This window comes from Cladophialophora psammophila (assembly GCF_000585535.1).
Source record: "Cladophialophora psammophila CBS 110553 chromosome Unknown aczJe-supercont1.21, whole genome shotgun sequence".
Lineage (NCBI taxonomy): Eukaryota > Fungi > Ascomycota > Eurotiomycetes > Chaetothyriales > Herpotrichiellaceae > Cladophialophora > Cladophialophora psammophila.
Window position 1 is genome coordinate 238,093 of NW_006912942.1, and position 18,610 is coordinate 256,702.

Below are 18,610 nucleotides of genomic sequence, written 5' to 3' on the forward strand. Positions count from 1 at the left end.
GCACTCCAAGGCCTCCAAGGCCTCCACGAGGCTGGAATAGGAGGCTATCGGGCAAACACGGCACTCTGGATGTGCCTGTGACATTGCCTTGTCTGTACTGCACTTTTACTTCCCCTAAGGGCTTCAACCGCTTTGGACTGTGGAGCACAGAATACGAGACTACGGCATCCCGGAAAGGAATGCAGGAGCACTGCATTTTCAGTCTGCCTGAAGAGAAAGGAGGGAACAGCGGCCGGACAGAGCCTGCACTTTTTAGTCCTCGTCAACAAGCAGATTCAGCGAGTGAGCGTCACCAAAGAGTGTGATGCCGAGTTTTGAGCACCGCTTTTTGGGCCCCACGAGATATGGCGGCAGATGTTACAAGGGTATGCGTAATGTGATACCATTGATCCGTCTTGTCAACTGTGTCTGTCCTTCTGTGTTCGGAAAGAGACTCTGCCTGTTTATATGTATTTCATGCTATGCCAACAAGGCCATCTGGCTCGGGTTGCCGAAGGGTTGGGCGTTATTGGCGGTTGCCAATCCGTCACTACACTGCACTTTTTGTCTGTGGGAACGGAGAGTGCAGGGCGAGTGGCTATCTGAATTGGTAATTCTCTCATAAACAAAACGAATGACTACTGTTCGCAGCACTGCAATTTTAGTCAATAAGACATCTGCGTTAATAGTCTCGCTAACAGCCCAAACAGGGACGAGCCACGCAGTTCAGAACTGTCAAACACTGCACTTTTGGCCTGTGGCTATCATGAATGATTTGAGCCAAGACGGAACGAAAGAGCGCTTTACAGCCCGCCAGCCTCCTCCCTCCACTTGTACCGGCCAAGGCTGACTCGAACTTTGTCGAAGCACTGCAACTTTGAGGTAGTCCGTCTGAACGGCAAGCTTTTGACAAAGAGTCTGGGGCGAGGTGGGAACAGAGCAATAATTGCACTCGCGCTCTCCGGGCGTCACTTACACTGCATTTCTAGTCTATGAGAGGTGGCCATGCACAGCCTTACGGCGTACTCGCACTTCAACCAGAGGAAAAGCCATGTTGGTCTGCGGGGATACCTGATACGTACTTCCCGTCGGAGGGCGGGAAGTACACTGCCCTTTTAGTCTATGCGAACAGAGAACGATGGCATGCAGCCGGTTTCCCCCAACCGTTACCGGTCAGTGATGCCCATGTGTCTTGCACTGCATTTTCAGTCTGCGGGAACAGAGAGCGAATATTGGGCAGCAACGATTGCTGATGCCATCTCCGTGTCATCATGTGAGTTTCTCTGCATTCTTAGTCTGTTACGACCAGCCAGCCAGCTAGAGAGACGGCGGCAACAGCGGACAACACTGCAATTTTTAACCTCCAAGGCAAGGTATATATATATATATATTAAGATTGGAATGACTTGGATTCACGCCAGCATCTAGTCATGATAGCTTCTGACTCGATTTTGTACACAAAGGAGCTAAATACGCACGACCACGACCAACAAGAGGGTATCACAACTCCTCCGGCCTAATAGCTCGGAGACCACACCACGCAACCAAATCCGTCAGAGAGCCCATATGAGAAATTGTCGCCATGACATGTCACGAGAACCTAGCTTGTTCTCTTCTTTCGTTCACGTCGTGAGATCCAGGGTCTTGTAACCCATTCCACATAGATGTGGTGTATGGTATATGCTCCGTTTCCTCCGTCGAGGGGCAATGCCAGCAAGCTCCGAGCTTGCGTCCTACGGCAGCCCCCCCAAATTAAATCCCAGTATCATGGCACATCATCAACTCCTTCCTCTTTCCTGTGAGGACCAACCGGCATCTTGGTTTTAAATGGCATAATTCTCCGCATGTAAGAATATCTCGTCCTTGCCTGAATCCTTCCAGACCTCACTCTGCAGCCGTGCCACCGTATTCGCCACATCCGTCCTCATCTCCGGCGGTCCGCAGACATATACACATGTCCTGCGTCCAAATTCCTTGCTCAGTCCTTTGAGCATGTACGGAATGTCGGGTCTCCCGTACTCTGTCCGCCAACCATCTCGTCTCTGAGACGTGACATTGGTAGGTAAGAAGGCGAACCGCATGAGGTTCTTTTGAAATTTGGTGGGTGTCTGAGGGAAGCCGAAATCGAAGCTGCGGGTAGCTTCGATCTGGGCCTGAGAAATTGTTGAGACACGTTTCTCGGCTGGTGGAGGGGGAAAGTATGGTTGTGCCTGTTCGGTCCCAGGTGGCGCAAGGTGACGAGGAGCAGCAACATACGCTTGGGGGAGAGCGGTGATGGTGTCTTCAAATTCGCGCTTGAGGTCGGGTTCTTGCTCCATCATCACTAAGGCCGAGTTGCGCTTCGATCCTCCCGTTGCTTTGTCGAGCGCGTCAGTGATCTTGTCTCTAATGCCACTGAGGCGGTGTTCCTTGGGTTCAGGCAAGGGCTCATATCGTTTGGCAGCCGTGATGAAGAAGTGGCATTGAACTGAACCCGGCGGAGCACATTCTCTGCATATCCGAAGTTCCTCCTTGAACCACTCCATAATGTCTGGCCGCTTCATGGCCCAGATGACATGTACTTTGGTGGTCGTGGCCTTACCGTCGCGCATGCGTTTGATCAGGTCGAGCAATTGGCTGGCGATGGCGGTGATGCCACTGCCGCCGGCAAAGAAGATGACTTGGTCGAACGAGGCCATTTGTCGTTGCATGCCGCCGTACGGTCCTTCGATGAAGGCTCGGTAAGTCTTGTAGGGGCCCTTCTTGATTGAGGTGTCGAGAACTTTGCGGGTGAAGCCCGAGAAGGGTCTAAAGACCAAGGTCATGTCTCGGTATTGCTCGCCATATTCAGACGGAAAGTCTTCGCTGCACAAGGATGCAATGGTGAAGGGGTGATTCTCGAAGACTGCAATCCCAGGCATCCTCAAGTATGCGTACTGGCCAGGACGCCACCTCTTCTGTGTTGGGATGGTGACCTTAACAGCATTCTCGGGCAGCACGGTGACAGCCGATTCTTCTCCAATGAGCCACGATGATCGGAATGGATTCATCCAGTTCAAGAAGAAGAGACGGGTGAACAGCGATACAAGCATCAGTGCCACTGTCGAGTAGAGATAGGCCCATGATGTCAGGTAGTTGTGACAATGCCAAAACATGAGGCCAATGAAGGCCCAAGCGACCGGAATATGCAGGAAGACGAAGAGCTCGTAAGCTTTATGTCGAAGAATGGGAATGGAGTGGAGGGTGAGAAAGATCAGGGGAGCGATGGCTGCAACGCCTGTCGTGTAGACCCAATATTGCTGGTTGAAATAGAGTTTGAACGTCGCAAAGCCAGCGGGATCCGTGACTGATTGATACCAATACGGGACAGCATGGATGATGGCAAACATGACACACAAATATGCTGTCCAGCGATGGAGCACAATAAGTCGCTCTGCCCCGATTCCGGTCAAGAAAGCCACAGGGTTCGCTTTGTTAGCCAACATGACTACCCACGGTAAGAGGGAGACGGACATCATGCCAGCGCGCACTGCCAGCGGAGGAGATCCATATGCCATGGATGCGTAGAAGAGTGGGCTGGGCAGGAAACAGTAAAGTAAGGAGGACACCAGGCATATGATCATGACCACGACAACCCCCAGGGAAGGGAATGTAAAACTCCATTTGCCAATCTTGATGGCCGGGATGGGTCTGTAGAAGATCCATCGAAACAGGGCGATTGTGTTGTTGAGAGGTGCAATGGCCGAGACTGCTGCTTGTTGCTGTAACTTTTCGGTTACCAGAGGTCCAGTGGGCGGAAAGAAATGCCTTGTCGAACCATCCGTTTGGGCACTGATTGCACTGGGCAGTTCATAGTCGCCATATCCTTGGTGCGGTGAAGCACCCAGCGGGCTGAGCGTCGAGGCGGAGTTGATGACTTCTTCTTTGTACAGAGCCGTTCGAATCTTGTCTCCCCAGTAGTAGTATAGCCGTTTGATCGTCGTGGACAGCACCAGGATAATTCCGATGTAAACGAAAATAAGACCGTACTTGCTGGCGTTCTTGAAGGGATCATGTTGAATGGCTGCTATGAGGGCAGGAGGCGTCGTGCTGTTGATCGGGATGTTGACTCTCTTGACCAGTTCCTCCATGCTCTCCCCAATCCCTCTTCCTGCCAACTGCGCCAATGCTTCTGATGATGCTGACGGCATCTTCGCCTTGGTGTGTATCTACCCTTTTCCGCAATCGACGGCTGGTCCAGCAGTGTGACAGACCCGGGAAATGGGTGGGAAGCGGTTTCTTCTAGAGAAACTCGACGGAATGGCTGGGTATGTGGGCTGAGGGAAAAGAGGCCTGCGGTCAGACGGTCGAATCTATTGGATGTCTGTTCGTTTTCGCAGAGTGGTCATGGATTTTGAGACCGCTCAGTGGACCCGCCTTCTGAGGTATGCAGTTCTCGCGAATGGTTGGTAAGAAGAGAAAGCCTGCTCTCTCAAGAAAGACGAAGGGAACGACTGGCAGCGAATGTAAGGAATGGAAGGACAGAGGAACCCAATGCCTCTTGGACGTTGGGAAGGGAGGGAGGCCAAGGGGGGGCGAAAGGTGCGATATAGAACTCTGGGATCATGCGGAAGAAGACATTGTCCAGCGTGAGAACTGAGGAGGATGTGGTAGTGTGGTGGTGGTGATGGAACTCGACGGCCGCGCGTGCGAGAGCGATTTGCGCACCCCGCTACTCACTCTACTCACGGTGATATCGACCCAAAAGAGTAACGAAACCATCAGCTACCAGTCGAGGGCAGCAATAGAACCGTTCGAAGAGCAGAGCTATCGAGCTCTGGAGGTTCGGGACAGTCTTCCATGTCGTGAACAGTGGTGCATCTCAGCGGTTCGGAGGAAGAGTCAGCGCTTCGACGAGAGCTTGCATTGGTTGTGCGGTGAGACCAGATGTGGCATTCATGCTGGTCACGAAGTGGAGATCTGGAGCGGACCGAGACCCCCTCCTTTGAGCATCACACAGCATAGCAAGCGAATGAGAGGCGCAGATAGAAGGAAAAAGCTGACGAAAAGCAGCGCAGGAAATGGAGTGATTGGAGCGAAAAGGTGACAAGCCAGGAACAATTGCATGAAATGGTGCAGATTCGAGGCTGCAGGGAAGATCAGCCCTGGGTGGTCGGGGATTTCTTGGGGTCCCTTAGCAGAGCCACAGGGAGCCCTAAAGAGCCCTAAAGAGCCCTAAAGAGCACTAGGCATTCCCAGCAGAGCGAATGGGGGGCTCAAATCCGTTGCCGCCGAGGTGTGACGGCCTGAAAGCTCGCCTGCTAGGTGCTTGCAGGCCACTAATCACTCACTTAGCCCCAGCTAGCTGCAGGTACCTCTGGGCCAACCACCTCGCAGCATCCAACTCCTCGTCACTCTTCGCCCACAAGTGGCTGATTCGGCTCTCCACTCGTCCTCACTCCAGAAAACATCCAGACGTCGCTCTCAACAGCCATTCTGCCCTTCTTGCTGTGATACGGAAAACATCGGCACGGCGCGACTGCAAATATCTTTGGATCCTCTCTCTTCAAAGTCCAAGCACTGCACCCTCCGCAGTACACGAGATTGGAAATCCATCGCAACCTCCTAATGATATTTTCCGAACTCTCCGAGTATTACAGAACTTACCCGAAGGACCCTGGACCTCCGCTGTCGATCTTCGGCATCTCGTTCCCTGTCGCACAGTTCTGGCCAATGATATCGCGCTTATGGTTACCTTTGGGATGACCACCACGCCCACGGTCGCAGCCAGAGCGGCAATTGCGTTGCAACCGCTGAAATCTGGTCTGCCTGATCGGGTCATGAATTAATTCACAAGTACTTTTGGTTATCGGCTGAGAAGAATGGCCGCTCTCGTGCCTGGGCAAGCTCGCAGTTCTCGGTCCGCGACTGCCCCCGTGCACGAGACATTGCATATTCCATCCGCTACGCCATCAGCACTCACCAACAGGCACAAGCAGATACCAGAGGTTTCACAAGCTAACTCTCAGGCATCCTGCTTCGTTCATGTGGTGGAATATAAGCCGTCACAGCAATATCGGAAGCACAGGAAGACCCACACAGTGGCGCGACTGGTTTGGCGGCTTACGGGTAAGAGAATCACGGTGCATCCAGCCTCTTGGGGTCGCCGCTCGAAGATGATGGTCTATCGGATAGAGTCTGAGCAGGTGGGAAGTTTTAGTTGGAATGTGTCCTGGAGTGTCCTGCGTCGGCGAAAGGACCGGTCTCCTCGGTCGATATCCCAGCCTTGGGAGACCACCGGGAAGCTGGCTCCCTCAAGCAGCCTATCCGATCGACAGTGATAAAGGACAATAAGATCGTATAGATGTGAGCACCGAAGAAGATAGGGTTATGAGATGTCCGGAAGCGGCCGACATTGACCTTTGGTGCAAGTTAATACGTACATAAAGAGATGTCTGCCTTGACACTGAACCCTGTAGTTGGAAGCCGCTTGTCTCTACGAACGTATCCGAAAAACCCAAACCCCGGATGTATAATCCCGGGGTCCAAATTAAAGGCATTACTTACATTCTGACTGCAGACTGGGCAAGGCTGCAGACACAGACGCTGAGGCTAAGCTGGAAAAGAATAGGGAGGACTCGAATTATAACACTGGATGCAAGGCTGGCATGCCGCAATTTCTGGGGCCGAAGTCTGAAAGGCCTTCTATAAGCGCCCACCCTAACTAACCCAGTTGTTGCTTAAAAAAGATTCCGATGCCAATTAAACTTTGCAGTAATTGACGATCCAATCGCGCCTCACATATTCGATTCCCCGTGCTCGCGTGGTCGACCACATGGATGTCTTGAGACAATACATGGTGCAGATGCCGAGAGAGATGCCGGCCTTTGAATAGGGGACAAATCCCAGGGCGAGATGAAGCGCTCTTCAAAAGCCACCCGGGGTACTCGGTAGATCCGCCCTATATTCAGGGGCGCCATACGAAGGCACACTGATTTGACCTCCACATAAATCGTTTTCATAGTGCCAATTGAATCGGTGCCATTTGAGCTGGCCAGTCTGCTGTGCAAACCACCCCATAAAAGCATTAGCAATAGCGCTTGCCTCAAAGCGCTGGCGGCTGGTTTGGGCTCTGGGAAACGGATATAGAGACCGTCTTGTTGGATCCATCAAAGGCAAGGACGTTGCTCGTAGGTCGGACAGCAACCACCATACCGTGCAGCATCTTCAACGTATGTGGAGAGGGACCATGAGCCCGAATAAGGAGTCACGCATTCGGCAGTTCTTCTTCCCGTTGTGAAATTAGCAAGGAGTGGCATTGTGACCGACTTCGGTAGTCCTGTCCAGATTCGCTTGGTCGTGGATCCTTCGATCCGGGCAACATCAGATCAGACCGTGTCGCAGGGAAGAGTCTCTCGATTATCACTCGGCTTCTGTTCCCTCGACCACTCTTGCCCTGATGATCTTCACCTCCTCCAGTGGTCTGTCTTCACTGTTGGTCTTGACAAGCCCCATCCGCTGCAGGACCTTCATTCCGCTCTTGACCCTTCCGAAAATTGTGTGTTTCCCGTCCAACCAAGGCGTGGGCGCTAGTGTGATGAAAAATTGACTTCCGTTTGTGTCTTTCCCGCTATTGGCCATACTGAGCACGCCTGCGCCAGTATGCTTCAAGGAAGGGCTTATCTCGTCGGCGAACTTGTCTCCGTAAATGCTTGAGCCACCCCGACCGGTCCCTGTAGGATCTCCGGTTTGGACCATGAAGTTGGGAATTATGCGGTGGAATATGACGTTATTGTAGTATCCCCGTTGGGCCAGGGTGGAGAAATTCTTGCAAGTTCTGGGTGCATGGTCGTTGTAGAGCTCGAGAGTGATTGCACCCTGTAATCGGATCAGTATTTGAGATTACAGAATAACATCGGAGCGGAATAGGTATGTACCATCGTCGTCTCGAGGACAACATCGGTCGCCATGCTTGATTTCTTCCGAGATTGAGAGCTTGCACGGCACACTTTAAGAGTCTTCCGTGCTAGACTTCTAGTCTTCACGAGGTCCACGGCAACCCGAAAAGAAAGAGGTTGCACGGAGCATGAATATCGGGATTTCCTGAAACAGGTTACCGCCTTGGCATCGTCGGTCGGCGCTCGAAGCCCTCGTCACCATGGTCTCTTCAAAACTTCCGGTGTTGTAATTCTATCTCTCAGTTTAATCCGCCACTGCGCCAGAGTGAGGATATTATCAAGCCCCTCGGAAGTCCGATCACCGCTCTACCAGGCTCTTGTATTGATCCGATCCCAGGTTTGCTGCAGCGACACACATTCTCTGGCCACTTAGATCATGCCTTGAACTCTTTGGCTGCAACGTGGACCATGACCACATTCTTCAGATCTTTCGCACCCCTCAGAAGATGAAGATTGTCTCTGAACGACTGGGTCTCCCTGAACTTCATGTGCGAATCTACGCTTTCCCATCCTATGAGCTCGACATAGACTTTTGCCTTCTCCGAGGTCTTTGGGTCTTCGAGCTCTTCAGCCACCCAACCACCAGCTGCCCCCCTGCATCCCTCCCAATCACGCTGGACGATACTGCCGAATTTCTTCATATTTTCATGAAAGGTTTTCTGGTCCTCGGCCGAATAGTTGGCAGGGAAGTAAATCGTGATAAACTCGGTCACCTCTGAGAAAGCGGCAGTAGGTGGAAATGGTTCGAAATGCACATGATAGAGATTCGGGGGTCCCTCGCATATGCTCACAGCATCATCCAGAAAGGCCTTGTACCCTCTATTCCCCTGTCAGCCGAAGGCGCATATCATTTTGGAGTCGGTCATCTTACTCCCATGCAATAAACTTCTCGTGATGGCCAATGCTGGTCCAATCGATGAACAGATTGTGGACATTGGGATGTTCGACCTGCGCACCAGAATACATGCGCAGTGGTCCGCCTTGCTTGAGTATTGTTTCGAGCGTAGCCTTCAACTTCTGGCCTTGAGGGTCGTTCCCCTCTTTGAGGGGTAAGAAAACAACTTCTGTGGCCTGAGCCATTTTGCCGGCCGACAGCGCAGTGGAAAGACGTTTCTCTCAAGTCAGCCTTTTGCTCAAGGCTAGGTTGTTTAGATATCAGATTTCCACAAGCGGGCCACGATTCTCGAAGTCTGTAATAGCGAAGTGAGCCTGGAGTGAATGGGAACAATGCGTGTGAACGGAGGCGGGAGCAGTGCCGAATCACTTGGTGGTTGGAGATGGGCCATCAACTTTAACTCCTCCCCAAACCGCCGCGCAATCACAACTACCTAGGTACCTAGGTATGTACGAAAACACTCGGTATCATTCGGCTCAGAGACAATGTTGATCTGGGCGCTTACTCTCGCCGGATGTCGTCTCACCTCGCACAATTATATGCTGTGGAGAGGTCAAAGTGAGAGTATAGCTAGGGATAAACCAAGTAGTGCACCAAATTTTCCAATAATCAACGGTATCATCTAAAAAGCATGTGCGTTTGACCAGCCTTTAGATCTTTCGATTTGTTGTTTCCGAGGTTTGTTTGATGTTGTTGTCTTCGCCATTGACTAAGCTGGGGGAGATTGATGCTCGACAAGAAATGCTCGACCGGACCATGGTCGCGGTTATTGACGGGATGGTGGAGGAACCGATTCCGTCCAACCGCGGTCGCATTGAAGACATCCAAGCAGATCCAAAACACCCTCCCTAGTCACCAAGTATCCCGCTGTTCAAATCCTTCTCTGCTCAGGCCTCTCTGTGTGGTACTGCAGACAGATCTACCATGGCTTCAAAATATGTTCCGACAAACTCTCTCTTGAGGAGCCTCAACCACGCTCTACGAGAACACCGCAAATGCTCCTCCACATCCCGCTTCAGACCAAGAACAACAAGGTCCGCGGCGACATTCACGCACCGACGGCATTCACAAGCCGTCTCCGTCCTCCCGACTGCAGTGGACAAGTCCAGCCAGGACTTCAAAGACAATGCGGCACAGCTGAGCGAGGCCATGAACAAATACGCGGCTTTGCACCAGAAGATCTCCCAAGGAGGCCCAGAGAAGGCGCGGCAAAAGCACATCCAAAGGGGCAAAATGCTAGCAAGAGATCGTATAACAGCTCTCATCGACCCTGGGAGCCCCTTTATGGAACTCTCGCCCCTCGCCGCGCATGAAGTTTATGAAGACGAAGTCCCCGCCGCGGGCGTCATCGCTGGGATCGGCACCGTGGAAGGCGTGACATGCATGATCGTTGCCAATGATGCCACGGTCAAGGGTGGGACATACTACCCCTTGACTGTGAAAAAGCACCTCAGAGCGCAAGAGATCGCCCAGCAGAACAAATTACCGTGCATATACCTTGTTGACTCGGGAGGCGCAAATTTACCGAATCAAGCCGACGTATTCCCAGATCGAGACCACTTTGGAAGGATATTCTTCAACCAAGCTAGGATGAGCAGTATGGCCATCCCTCAACTTGCCGTGGTAATGGGCCCTTGCACGGCCGGCGGCGCGTACGTGCCCGCCATGTGCGATGAATCCATCATTGTCGAGAAACAAGGCACCATCTTCCTGGCGGGTCCACCGCTGGTGAAGGCGGCGACGGGGGAGGTGGTCTCTGCTGAAGACCTCGGCGGCGGCTCCCTCCATAGCTCCATTTCCGGTGTCACAGACTATCTCGCTGTGGATGACGCTCACGCAATTGTTCTAGCCCGGCGCTCCATCTCCAACCTCAACTACCCCCGAGAACATTTACCGGTAACCCCCGATGAGATCCAGGACCCCTTGTACGACCCATCCGAGCTCGCCGGAATCGTCGGCACAAACCTGCGAAAACAGATTCCAATGCACGAAATCATCGCCCGCATCGTTGACGGCAGCAAATTCGCCGAGTTCAAGAAGGACTACGGCACCACCTTGCTGACGGGATTCGCGAGGATCCACGGCTATCAAGTCGGAATCATTGCTAATAATGGCATTTTATTCTCCGAGTCAAGCTTAAAAGGTGCACATTTTATCGAACTGTGCTGCCAGCGAAACATCCCACTGGTATTCCTACAGAACATTTCCGGGTTTATGGTTGGCGCGGACGCCGAGCGAGGCGGGATCGCGAAGAACGGCGCCAAGCTCGTCACCGCAGTCGCATGTGCCGACGTCCCCAAGTTCACCGTCGTCGTGGGCTCGTCCGCCGGCGCGGGAAACTACGGCATGTGTGGCCGCGCGTACTCGCCTCGGTTCCTGTGGATGTGGCCAAACGCGAAGATCGGAGTCATGGGGCCCGAACAGTTGACGGCCGTCATGGAGACGGTGGGCAAGAGCGTGGACGTGGGCTTGCGGGATCGCATTGAACGCGAGAGTGATGCTTGCTTCTCCAGCGCGAGGCTGTGGGATGACGGGGTCATTCATCCCGCGCAGACCAGGAGTGTTTTGGCCATGGGCTTGAAGGTCGCCCTGGGTGGCAAGTCTGATGACAAGCAGACGAGATTCGGCGTCTTTAGGATGTAGATTTACGGGTGGTGCCAGTCTCCCTATCCATCCATGTCCAGTGGATGAGATTCGGCCAATCTACTTGGCCGTGGAGGGCACGCGTGGGGTTGTGCTCAAGTTAAGACGCAGAGACGGACAGACATATCTAGAAACTCTACAACGCGGGAAACGAGTACAGAGATTCGGTGATTAATGGAAATGAGACGAGACGAATATGGTGGAGGGACAAGGTTTCGACCTGAGTCGGGTAAGTCTAGAGAATCAACTGTTTCTACTTTTTTCCGCCCCCTTCTCTCTCTCCCTCTCTCTTTCTCTTTCGTGCTTTTTTAGACAAGCCCCAATTCTTTTTGTCTAGCATGCTTCAAAAAACGCCGTTGGTGAAAAATCCCGAAATGTGTCAGGGCACATGTCGTTCCATGTTCCAGAGATGCTTTCTGTAGTGCTGACTCTTTTGGAAAATAAACAGGTGCACCGTCTCTCGGTGGTCTTTTCTTTTCACAGGATAACGCACTTGTCCCGATTCCGCTGCCTCCGGCCCCTGCGATCATGCCGGTTGGGCCTTTCCCTCCTCCTCGCAGCCGCCTGCTGCTCGGCCATGAGATTGCGCGCCCCTTCTTTCTGAATGATCTGCGCGCAGAGGTTCAGAAACACCTCGTCGACATTGGTCCTCCGCCTCGCGCTCGTCTCGTAGTACGGCTTCTGACCCCATGACTGAGCGAGTTGAAATGCTCGTGCCCGGGGCACGACGCGGTCGTCTTCCATGTCAGACTTGTTCCCCACCACGACGAGAGGGATGTCCTCGTCGTCTTTGATCCGGACGATTTGCTCGCGCAGTTCGGCTAGTTCGTAGAACGAGTTCATGTTGCAAATGGAGAAGACGAGGAGAAAGCCCTGGCCTTGTTTCATGTAAAGCTCGCGCATTGCTGTGAATTGTTCGGTGCCGGCCGTGTCGAGGCTGGAGAAAGGCTCAAAAGGCTGATTAGCATGGGAACTATCTGAACGAGGTCTTAGAGATCGTTGCACGGTCTTCTTGCCTTTGATGTAGGCAGTGGGAAGTGGAATGAAAAGGTTGAAAAGGCAGACCCGGATCCTTACATTTCCAACATGATCTGTCGGCCGTCGACATTGACCTGCTTCCGATACGAGTCCTCGATGGTCGGGTCATAGCTTTCGATCCAGACATTTTGCACGAACTGGGCCGTGAGACAGCTTTTACCTACTCCTCCTGTGTTGAGCACGAGACCGCGTTGTTAGTCTGAGACTTTGGCAGCTAGAGAAAATACACAAGCTGGAACAGATGGGACGGTTCGAACATACCAGCACCAAGCACAACAATGTGATATTCTCGCCTGTGGCCACGAAGAAACTCGGTTAGAGGGATTGACTCTTCCCGGCGAAAAGGAGGGGCACTCAAGGCTCGATATTGAGACCAGGAAGTCGGGCGAATTGAAAACGTACCTGGGCTGCAGACTCATTCTTACTCACTCTGCGACCTGCCACCACTTACACAGTTATTGCGACACAGACAAGTCCGAGTTTTGAAAAATTGCCTTTGGGTCGAAAAGTGTCTCGACTACATTTCAATCTCTGCTGCTTCCCTTTTTCAGCACCACTGAGGAGTAAATTCCGAATGGGTTGGCGAGCCACCTCAGCAAGAGAACAGTCGGGCAAGCTCAAAAATCCGCTCCTCGGCGCCAGTGTCGTGGGAGGTCAAACAGCAGAGGGAGTCGTGCAGAAGGAAATTCGGTATGGGTGGTTTTAACGGTTTGTGTGGGATCTGGTACTTGAAGGGGGAAAGCGGTTCGCTACGTGATCTAGTTGCAGATCCGGCTGGTTTTGTTGCCAGAAAATCGTGTCTTGCTTGCCGATGGTGATCCCCTAACTTGCTGTCTCTGCAAATCCTTCTGCCTGCGACACACCCTGCGTGAGACCTCAGACCTCTGGTGAAAGTGATGGAGCAGCGAGTGAGGCGTTCAGGGTGGGCGACTAGCTTGGTTCATAGGCGAGTGACGGATTTACTCGGGCCTGGCTCGCTGTAGGGACAGGGTGATGAGGAGGATGGGTGGTCGAGGGGCGTTTGCCTCGCCGAACCCAGGAAGCACTGTAGATGTAGTGACAATGGTGGCAATGCCGTTCGTTGGATGTCGTAGAGGTGACGATGTTTTTGTTGTTCACACAAGTGGACCGCTTTTCATTTACATAATCGGGTCGCGGCCGCCGTTGACAGGGGGAATAGGAAGGGGGGCAGGTACCCAGTACGCAGCAATTCTTCTTGGCCTGGTGTCCTTTTCTGCCGCCGTTGCAATGAGAACTGAGGGTCTTGAAGGTTTTTTTTGATTTTAGCCTGGCGTCGGTCCCACGGACGAGGGCAAGATCAGCACTGAGAAATGCGATGCTGACTTGTGCGGACACGAGTTCGACTTGGTGTTCTCCTCTTGTTGCTGGCCCGAACGCTTGGTTGATTTGATCTAGTTGTAGGTAGAGGGTGTCTGGCTGGCCATAAAAAAAAAAAAAAAACAAACGTGACCTGTCAGTAAAAAGATGGGATTCTGATGTGGATAGGATTCCTGGCCACAGCTGAGCACCACAGTGGATGCCCTCAGAATTTTGGGATCCTGGCGGTGACCACACCCACGCCCGCAAGCCCATGCCCAGGTTCTGCCAGCCACGAGGCCGCCAGGAACATCCTTGAGTCGGAACGCAGGTCGGGTTGCTTAGGCGTCTTAGGCTACTGAATGTTTGGGTCGAGGAATGAGTTCCGGGTGGCTCAATTGACTTCACGGGGCCGGGGAACTCCAACATGAATCATCCCGCTAAGCCGGGTTGAAGCAGCTTCGAGGAGGGCCACTGATGTTATCAGCAGCGGGTACTGGGTAATGTACTGGGTACCCAGTACTTAGGGGAAAGTCAGGAGATAGCCGTCATCACTGGCTTCCCAATTGCGTCCTCACAGCCGAGACTCGACTCAAGCCTCAGAGCCAGCACCAGCACCATCCATCCTTGCACCCCGGAAGAGCCCGACGATCCTTTTCTCATTGAATGGCGACTAAAGGAGCTTGCGAAATGGTCGAACGGCTGTCACTACAAAGGCATTGGGGCACACTCACCGCACTCTTCCCACGCCATGACATTGCCTCCCAGTGTCACCGGTGTTCTCTTCCTCCTCTCCTACATACCTCGTACGTACTGGGTACCCAAGATGCGGTTGCTTTGGACCTGGACTCTCCACCACTCCATCCCCGTCTGTTCGCTTCCTCCCTCTGCTGAAATGCGCACAGTCTTCCGTCTCCCTTCCAACTCAGGACGAATTCAACTTTTCACACACTGCCTGCATGGGACTCCAAAGGACACTTGAGGATGCAACCTGTGGTCTTCTCTTCCTCCTTCCTTGTAAGGCTACGATCAACGCTCCCCTGGACTTGGGACATGAATGATGACGGATGAGGCTTGAAGCCCAAGATCGGCAGGGGGGCGCTTTTCCAGATAAATCCAAGGGCATGCATGCGCCTCAGGCGGCTGAAACTTTAGGATGCCTGACTGTGGAAAATACCCGCCAACCTCATGCGTTCCTGGGTGAGCAAAGAACACTATGTGAAGGTACTCTGCATTCTTCAGGCACCGGAAGGAATTGCCCTCATCCAGCTCCACTGTCAATCAGCGTCTTTTGCGCCGACGAACATTCTCGAACTTTACTCGATTGAGTTAAGATGAAACAGGTCTTGTTGAGATCATATTATTGCAGGCGCTGTGCGGGTGTGTCGTTTCGAGATAAGATGGCTGCCCCTTTCTGGATGTGAGCAAGCCAAGCACGTTCGGTGCGTCAAACCAAAGCACAGGCAGAACGAAGTACAAGCTCGACAATGACCGAATGGGCGTGGTTCTGTGCGATGCCACCTGCAGCCACCAGAGTTTATTACGAGGTTACTGTTTCCCATGGGCAACCAACCAGCAGTGTGGGCGGCATGGTCGAAGAAGTCACTCTGCCAATCCTCTCGCAAGTACACATTTGTCGGGCAGGGCAAACTTTCTGGTCGCATTAGCGTTCTCTTTCACCTCGCAACTCCAGTTTCAGATTGGTGTGTCACGACTTCACCGCCAAGGCACTCGCTTGCCCGCAGTCATTACCTTTTTGCGACAATATCGCTCTTTTGACTGGGCTGTCTGAAATGCAGAGATGGCTCTTTCGTATATCATCCTGCGGGTTGGAGCAAGAGCAGCGGAATGTTACCGAAATGGTCGCTTGTGAATCTGAGCTGTGGTAAATATTTACACCGTGTCCAGACGGATACGAGCTGCTGTTGCTCGCGATTCGTTCCCGGAAAAAGAGCCGGACCAGATAGGGCGCCGTTTGCAATCGAACGCAGCAGCTAGTCCCTCAGAAGCGAGACAAGATGTCGCTGACGGTCTGGAGCCGGCAAGCACTTGACCTCCACATCTCATGTATCTCTTCATTGGGTATCCGAATCCAATTCATACCGCAAACACATCAAAAAGGGTTTGGTAGTGGGCTGCCCAGATCCAAAGCTTGAATGGTCACGAGGCTCTGAAGCTGAGAATCTGTCCCTCCACTGGCAGACGGCAATGATCTGGACATGACGACTCAGGGTCAATCATCTAGAACACCCCTCCACCAGGTCGTGGTAACCCGCACTGTTTCTTGGCCAGAAACTTATCGAATCAAGCGCTGTTGTGTCCTAGCCGCTGGAGATGTGCCGCATCTTGCGCTATTCAGCTGCAATGAACATAGGTGCATTGCTGGCACGGGGAGAGCATTCCACGACAGTGGGGATTAAGCCCTCGATGACAGTGTCTTCGCGCCTGAATGGCCGGGGCCCCGCCTTGGTGAATACGAGTAACAGGTACTCGTACAGCACGAACCGCCACCCACCTTGTGATGTGGTTAGCGAAGCAAGTCACAGCCCTCACAAACAATGGCTGCCAGCGTCAATCTCGCTCACTCGGCCACCCCCAGAGTCCATTTCCTGCTCCTCTTCGTCGGTGTCATCCTCGCCCCGCATGGCCCACCACCACCGACTCCCCCTCCATATGCCATCGACATCACCTCTCGCTTCCTCCTCTTCTTCTGTGCCAACCAACCAAGTCCATTTTTTCAGAAACCATTTTTTGGCCTCCCAACTTCTCGTGTTCCAGGCCACGCTTTCGGTCATGTCTCTTTTCCCACTCTTCACCGACTTTCCGTGCTTGTTGACAAGTCCGGACATACCGCCCCAGCAGACTAAACCACCGTGCATCAGGTCCATAAACAGCTCTGCATGATCGAGAATGCCGTCGACGGATGCTTGGACCGCATGGTCACGGAAATAGGGGAACACAATGCAGTCGAGGTAACTGGGATGTGGGTTTAGGAGCTGCGCGGGCGTGGGTCGCATGGGCGGCTTCACTGCGTCGAGATGCTCTTGCAGCTGCGGTGTGACATCCATGAAGGTATGTGCGAACTTGTAACTTACAGTCAGGGGCGCGGACGAATTCGTTGAGGAGCGCGGGTCAGGTTTGTTGAGTGCGACGTAGCAACCGGGAAAATGCGACGGGTGGTCATTCAAGTACTGACTGCGGCTGATGCCGATTGAAAGAGCGACGGCGAGAGAGGCTTCCACATTGCCTTCGCCGATAAGGTGCAGATGGTTCATGTATGGGTCTGCCATGGTGGACTTCGGACTAAACCATTGCAAGCCCGTCGGTGTCCGCTGAGGTGTCAAGGTCATGAGAGATGTGGAACCGCGCTGGGAATTGGGAGCACGCCGGCGGGACTTTTGGGAAGGGGCATGTGTGTGCGGCATTGGCCAGATCTGCCGCAGGTCGATGTCACCATAGTCGTCGTGGATATGATCGATGACTTCCTCGACCTCGGCTTCTGTCGCCGGTGTCTCTGGGCCTACTTGCAACTGGATGCCGGGGAATGAACCCTGTCCGAGGGGCAAGTCCCCAGCAGCGACAAACGCTTCCGCCAGGTTTATAACCCACGGCCCCGAGCCAGGAGCGGCAGCGGGCGTATATGCTGGCGTGGAGAAGGGGAGTGCGCGAGAGTTGACATGGTCATGGCCATGGCCATCCTCACCGTCCTCACCGTCCTCGACACGAATGTCTGTGCCCGAGTCTGCGTCAAGCTCATGGCCGGACTTTCGGGGGTGGTGGTGGCTGTGGCTGGAGTGGGACAGAGTAGAAGCAGCCTGCTCCTCCAAGACCTCGAGCTTCTTCTTCAGCCTCTCCCTATAAGCCTTTTGCGCGCGGCGGTTCTGCTCCCGTCGCTTGTCGGTGACTAATCGGACGTAGGGTTTTCGCGGTCCACGGGTCTTGTTGTTCTGGCTATGTCTGTGGTGGTGGTCATGATTGGTGTCCGCCTCGCCTGATTCGGCTTCTTGTTGCTGCAGGTGGTGGCGGCCATGTCCTTGATCGTGATGGTCGACCATGATCTCCTCCGCTCTCGTTCGATCCACTGGCCCCAATCAAGTTAGATGGGAGCAGCAGAAATCTGCAATTATTCGCCCGCGGTGTCCTCGTTTGCACCGGCGCCGGCAAATGAATGGGTGGCTGGACGAAACCGGCCAACCTGAGTTGAGATGAGGCGAGGCGAGGCGATGGATAGTGGATGGTGGATGTTGGATTATGGCTGATGTGGTGATGTGGTGATGGTGATGATGATGGACAACGGATGAGGATGAGGATGATGGATAGAGTGAGCCACTGCAGAACAGCTAGCTTCGTTGCTCTTGCGTGCGTGCGTGCGTGCGCGTGTGTGTGCTTGTATGCAAGAGGAAGGGAGGGAGGCAGGGAGGAAACGGAGCGAGCAGGTGTCAAAAAGCTGTATTGTGTACTGTATCCCTCGACAGCACTACATACACACCTAGGAACAGATACATAGCTAACGCACTCCGATCCACCACCAGATTTTACGACGTGCAAGTACGCGCATATTACCCAAGCAAGCAAGCAAGCCAAGTCCACGGAATCAGGACGGGAGTGTACTCGGTAGCGACAGGAACTGGCTGATTCCCATTCGGCCGAAGCCAGCGTAAGCCGGCTCAGCCGCCATGTCGTAAGCCCCGTGGTGGGGGGGAATCCGGACAAGGGGAGCAAGGCTGCAGTTGGCTGGCGAGTCGAGGAATCTCGTACTGGGTACTTGGTACCGGGTAGAGTCCTGGAGCCAAGCGTGGCTTAGTAATCAAGGCTGGTCTTT

The 18,610-nt window shown here is 53.4% G+C and overlaps 6 protein-coding genes across 6 annotated transcripts; 1 reads left to right on the forward strand and 5 right to left on the reverse strand.

Annotated features, from left to right (window-relative positions):
- Nucleotides 1–1,802: 1,802 nt before the first annotated feature.
- A1O5_10719 (uncharacterized protein) lies at nt 1,803–4,148 on the reverse strand (the record flags this gene model as incomplete). Its single annotated transcript, XM_007751294.1, has 1 exon — nt 1,803–4,148. One exon carries the CDS (start codon nt 4,146–4,148, stop codon nt 1,803–1,805), a length of 2,346 nt encoding a protein of 781 aa, XP_007749484.1.
- A 3,211-nt stretch (nt 4,149–7,359) lies between these two features.
- Nucleotides 7,360–7,907, reverse strand: A1O5_10720 (peptidyl-prolyl cis-trans isomerase-like 1; the record flags this gene model as incomplete). Its single annotated transcript, XM_007751295.1, has 2 exons — nt 7,360–7,815; nt 7,875–7,907. 2 exons carry the CDS (start codon nt 7,905–7,907, stop codon nt 7,360–7,362), a joined length of 489 nt encoding a protein of 162 aa, XP_007749485.1.
- A 362-nt stretch (nt 7,908–8,269) lies between these two features.
- Nucleotides 8,270–8,975, reverse strand: A1O5_10721 (uncharacterized protein; the record flags this gene model as incomplete). Its single annotated transcript, XM_007751296.1, has 2 exons — nt 8,270–8,714; nt 8,767–8,975. The coding sequence occupies 2 exons, from the start codon at nt 8,973–8,975 to the stop codon at nt 8,270–8,272; spliced, it is 654 nt and encodes a 217-aa protein (XP_007749486.1).
- Nucleotides 8,976–9,714: 739 nt separating this feature from the next.
- A1O5_10722 (3-methylcrotonyl-CoA carboxylase beta subunit) lies at nt 9,715–11,433 on the forward strand (the record flags this gene model as incomplete). Its single annotated transcript, XM_007751297.1, has 1 exon — nt 9,715–11,433. The coding sequence occupies one exon, from the start codon at nt 9,715–9,717 to the stop codon at nt 11,431–11,433; it is 1,719 nt and encodes a 572-aa protein (XP_007749487.1).
- Nucleotides 11,434–11,910: 477 nt separating this feature from the next.
- On the reverse strand, nt 11,911–12,890 carry A1O5_10723 (Ras-like protein Rap-1A; the record flags this gene model as incomplete). Its single annotated transcript, XM_007751298.1, has 4 exons — nt 11,911–12,370; nt 12,511–12,631; nt 12,733–12,764; nt 12,874–12,890. The coding sequence occupies 4 exons, from the start codon at nt 12,888–12,890 to the stop codon at nt 11,911–11,913; spliced, it is 630 nt and encodes a 209-aa protein (XP_007749488.1).
- A 3,447-nt stretch (nt 12,891–16,337) lies between these two features.
- On the reverse strand, nt 16,338–17,843 carry A1O5_10724 (uncharacterized protein; the record flags this gene model as incomplete). Its single annotated transcript, XM_007751299.1, has 1 exon — nt 16,338–17,843. One exon carries the CDS (start codon nt 17,841–17,843, stop codon nt 16,338–16,340), a length of 1,506 nt encoding a protein of 501 aa, XP_007749489.1.
- Between the last annotated feature and the right edge of the window lie 767 nt (nt 17,844–18,610).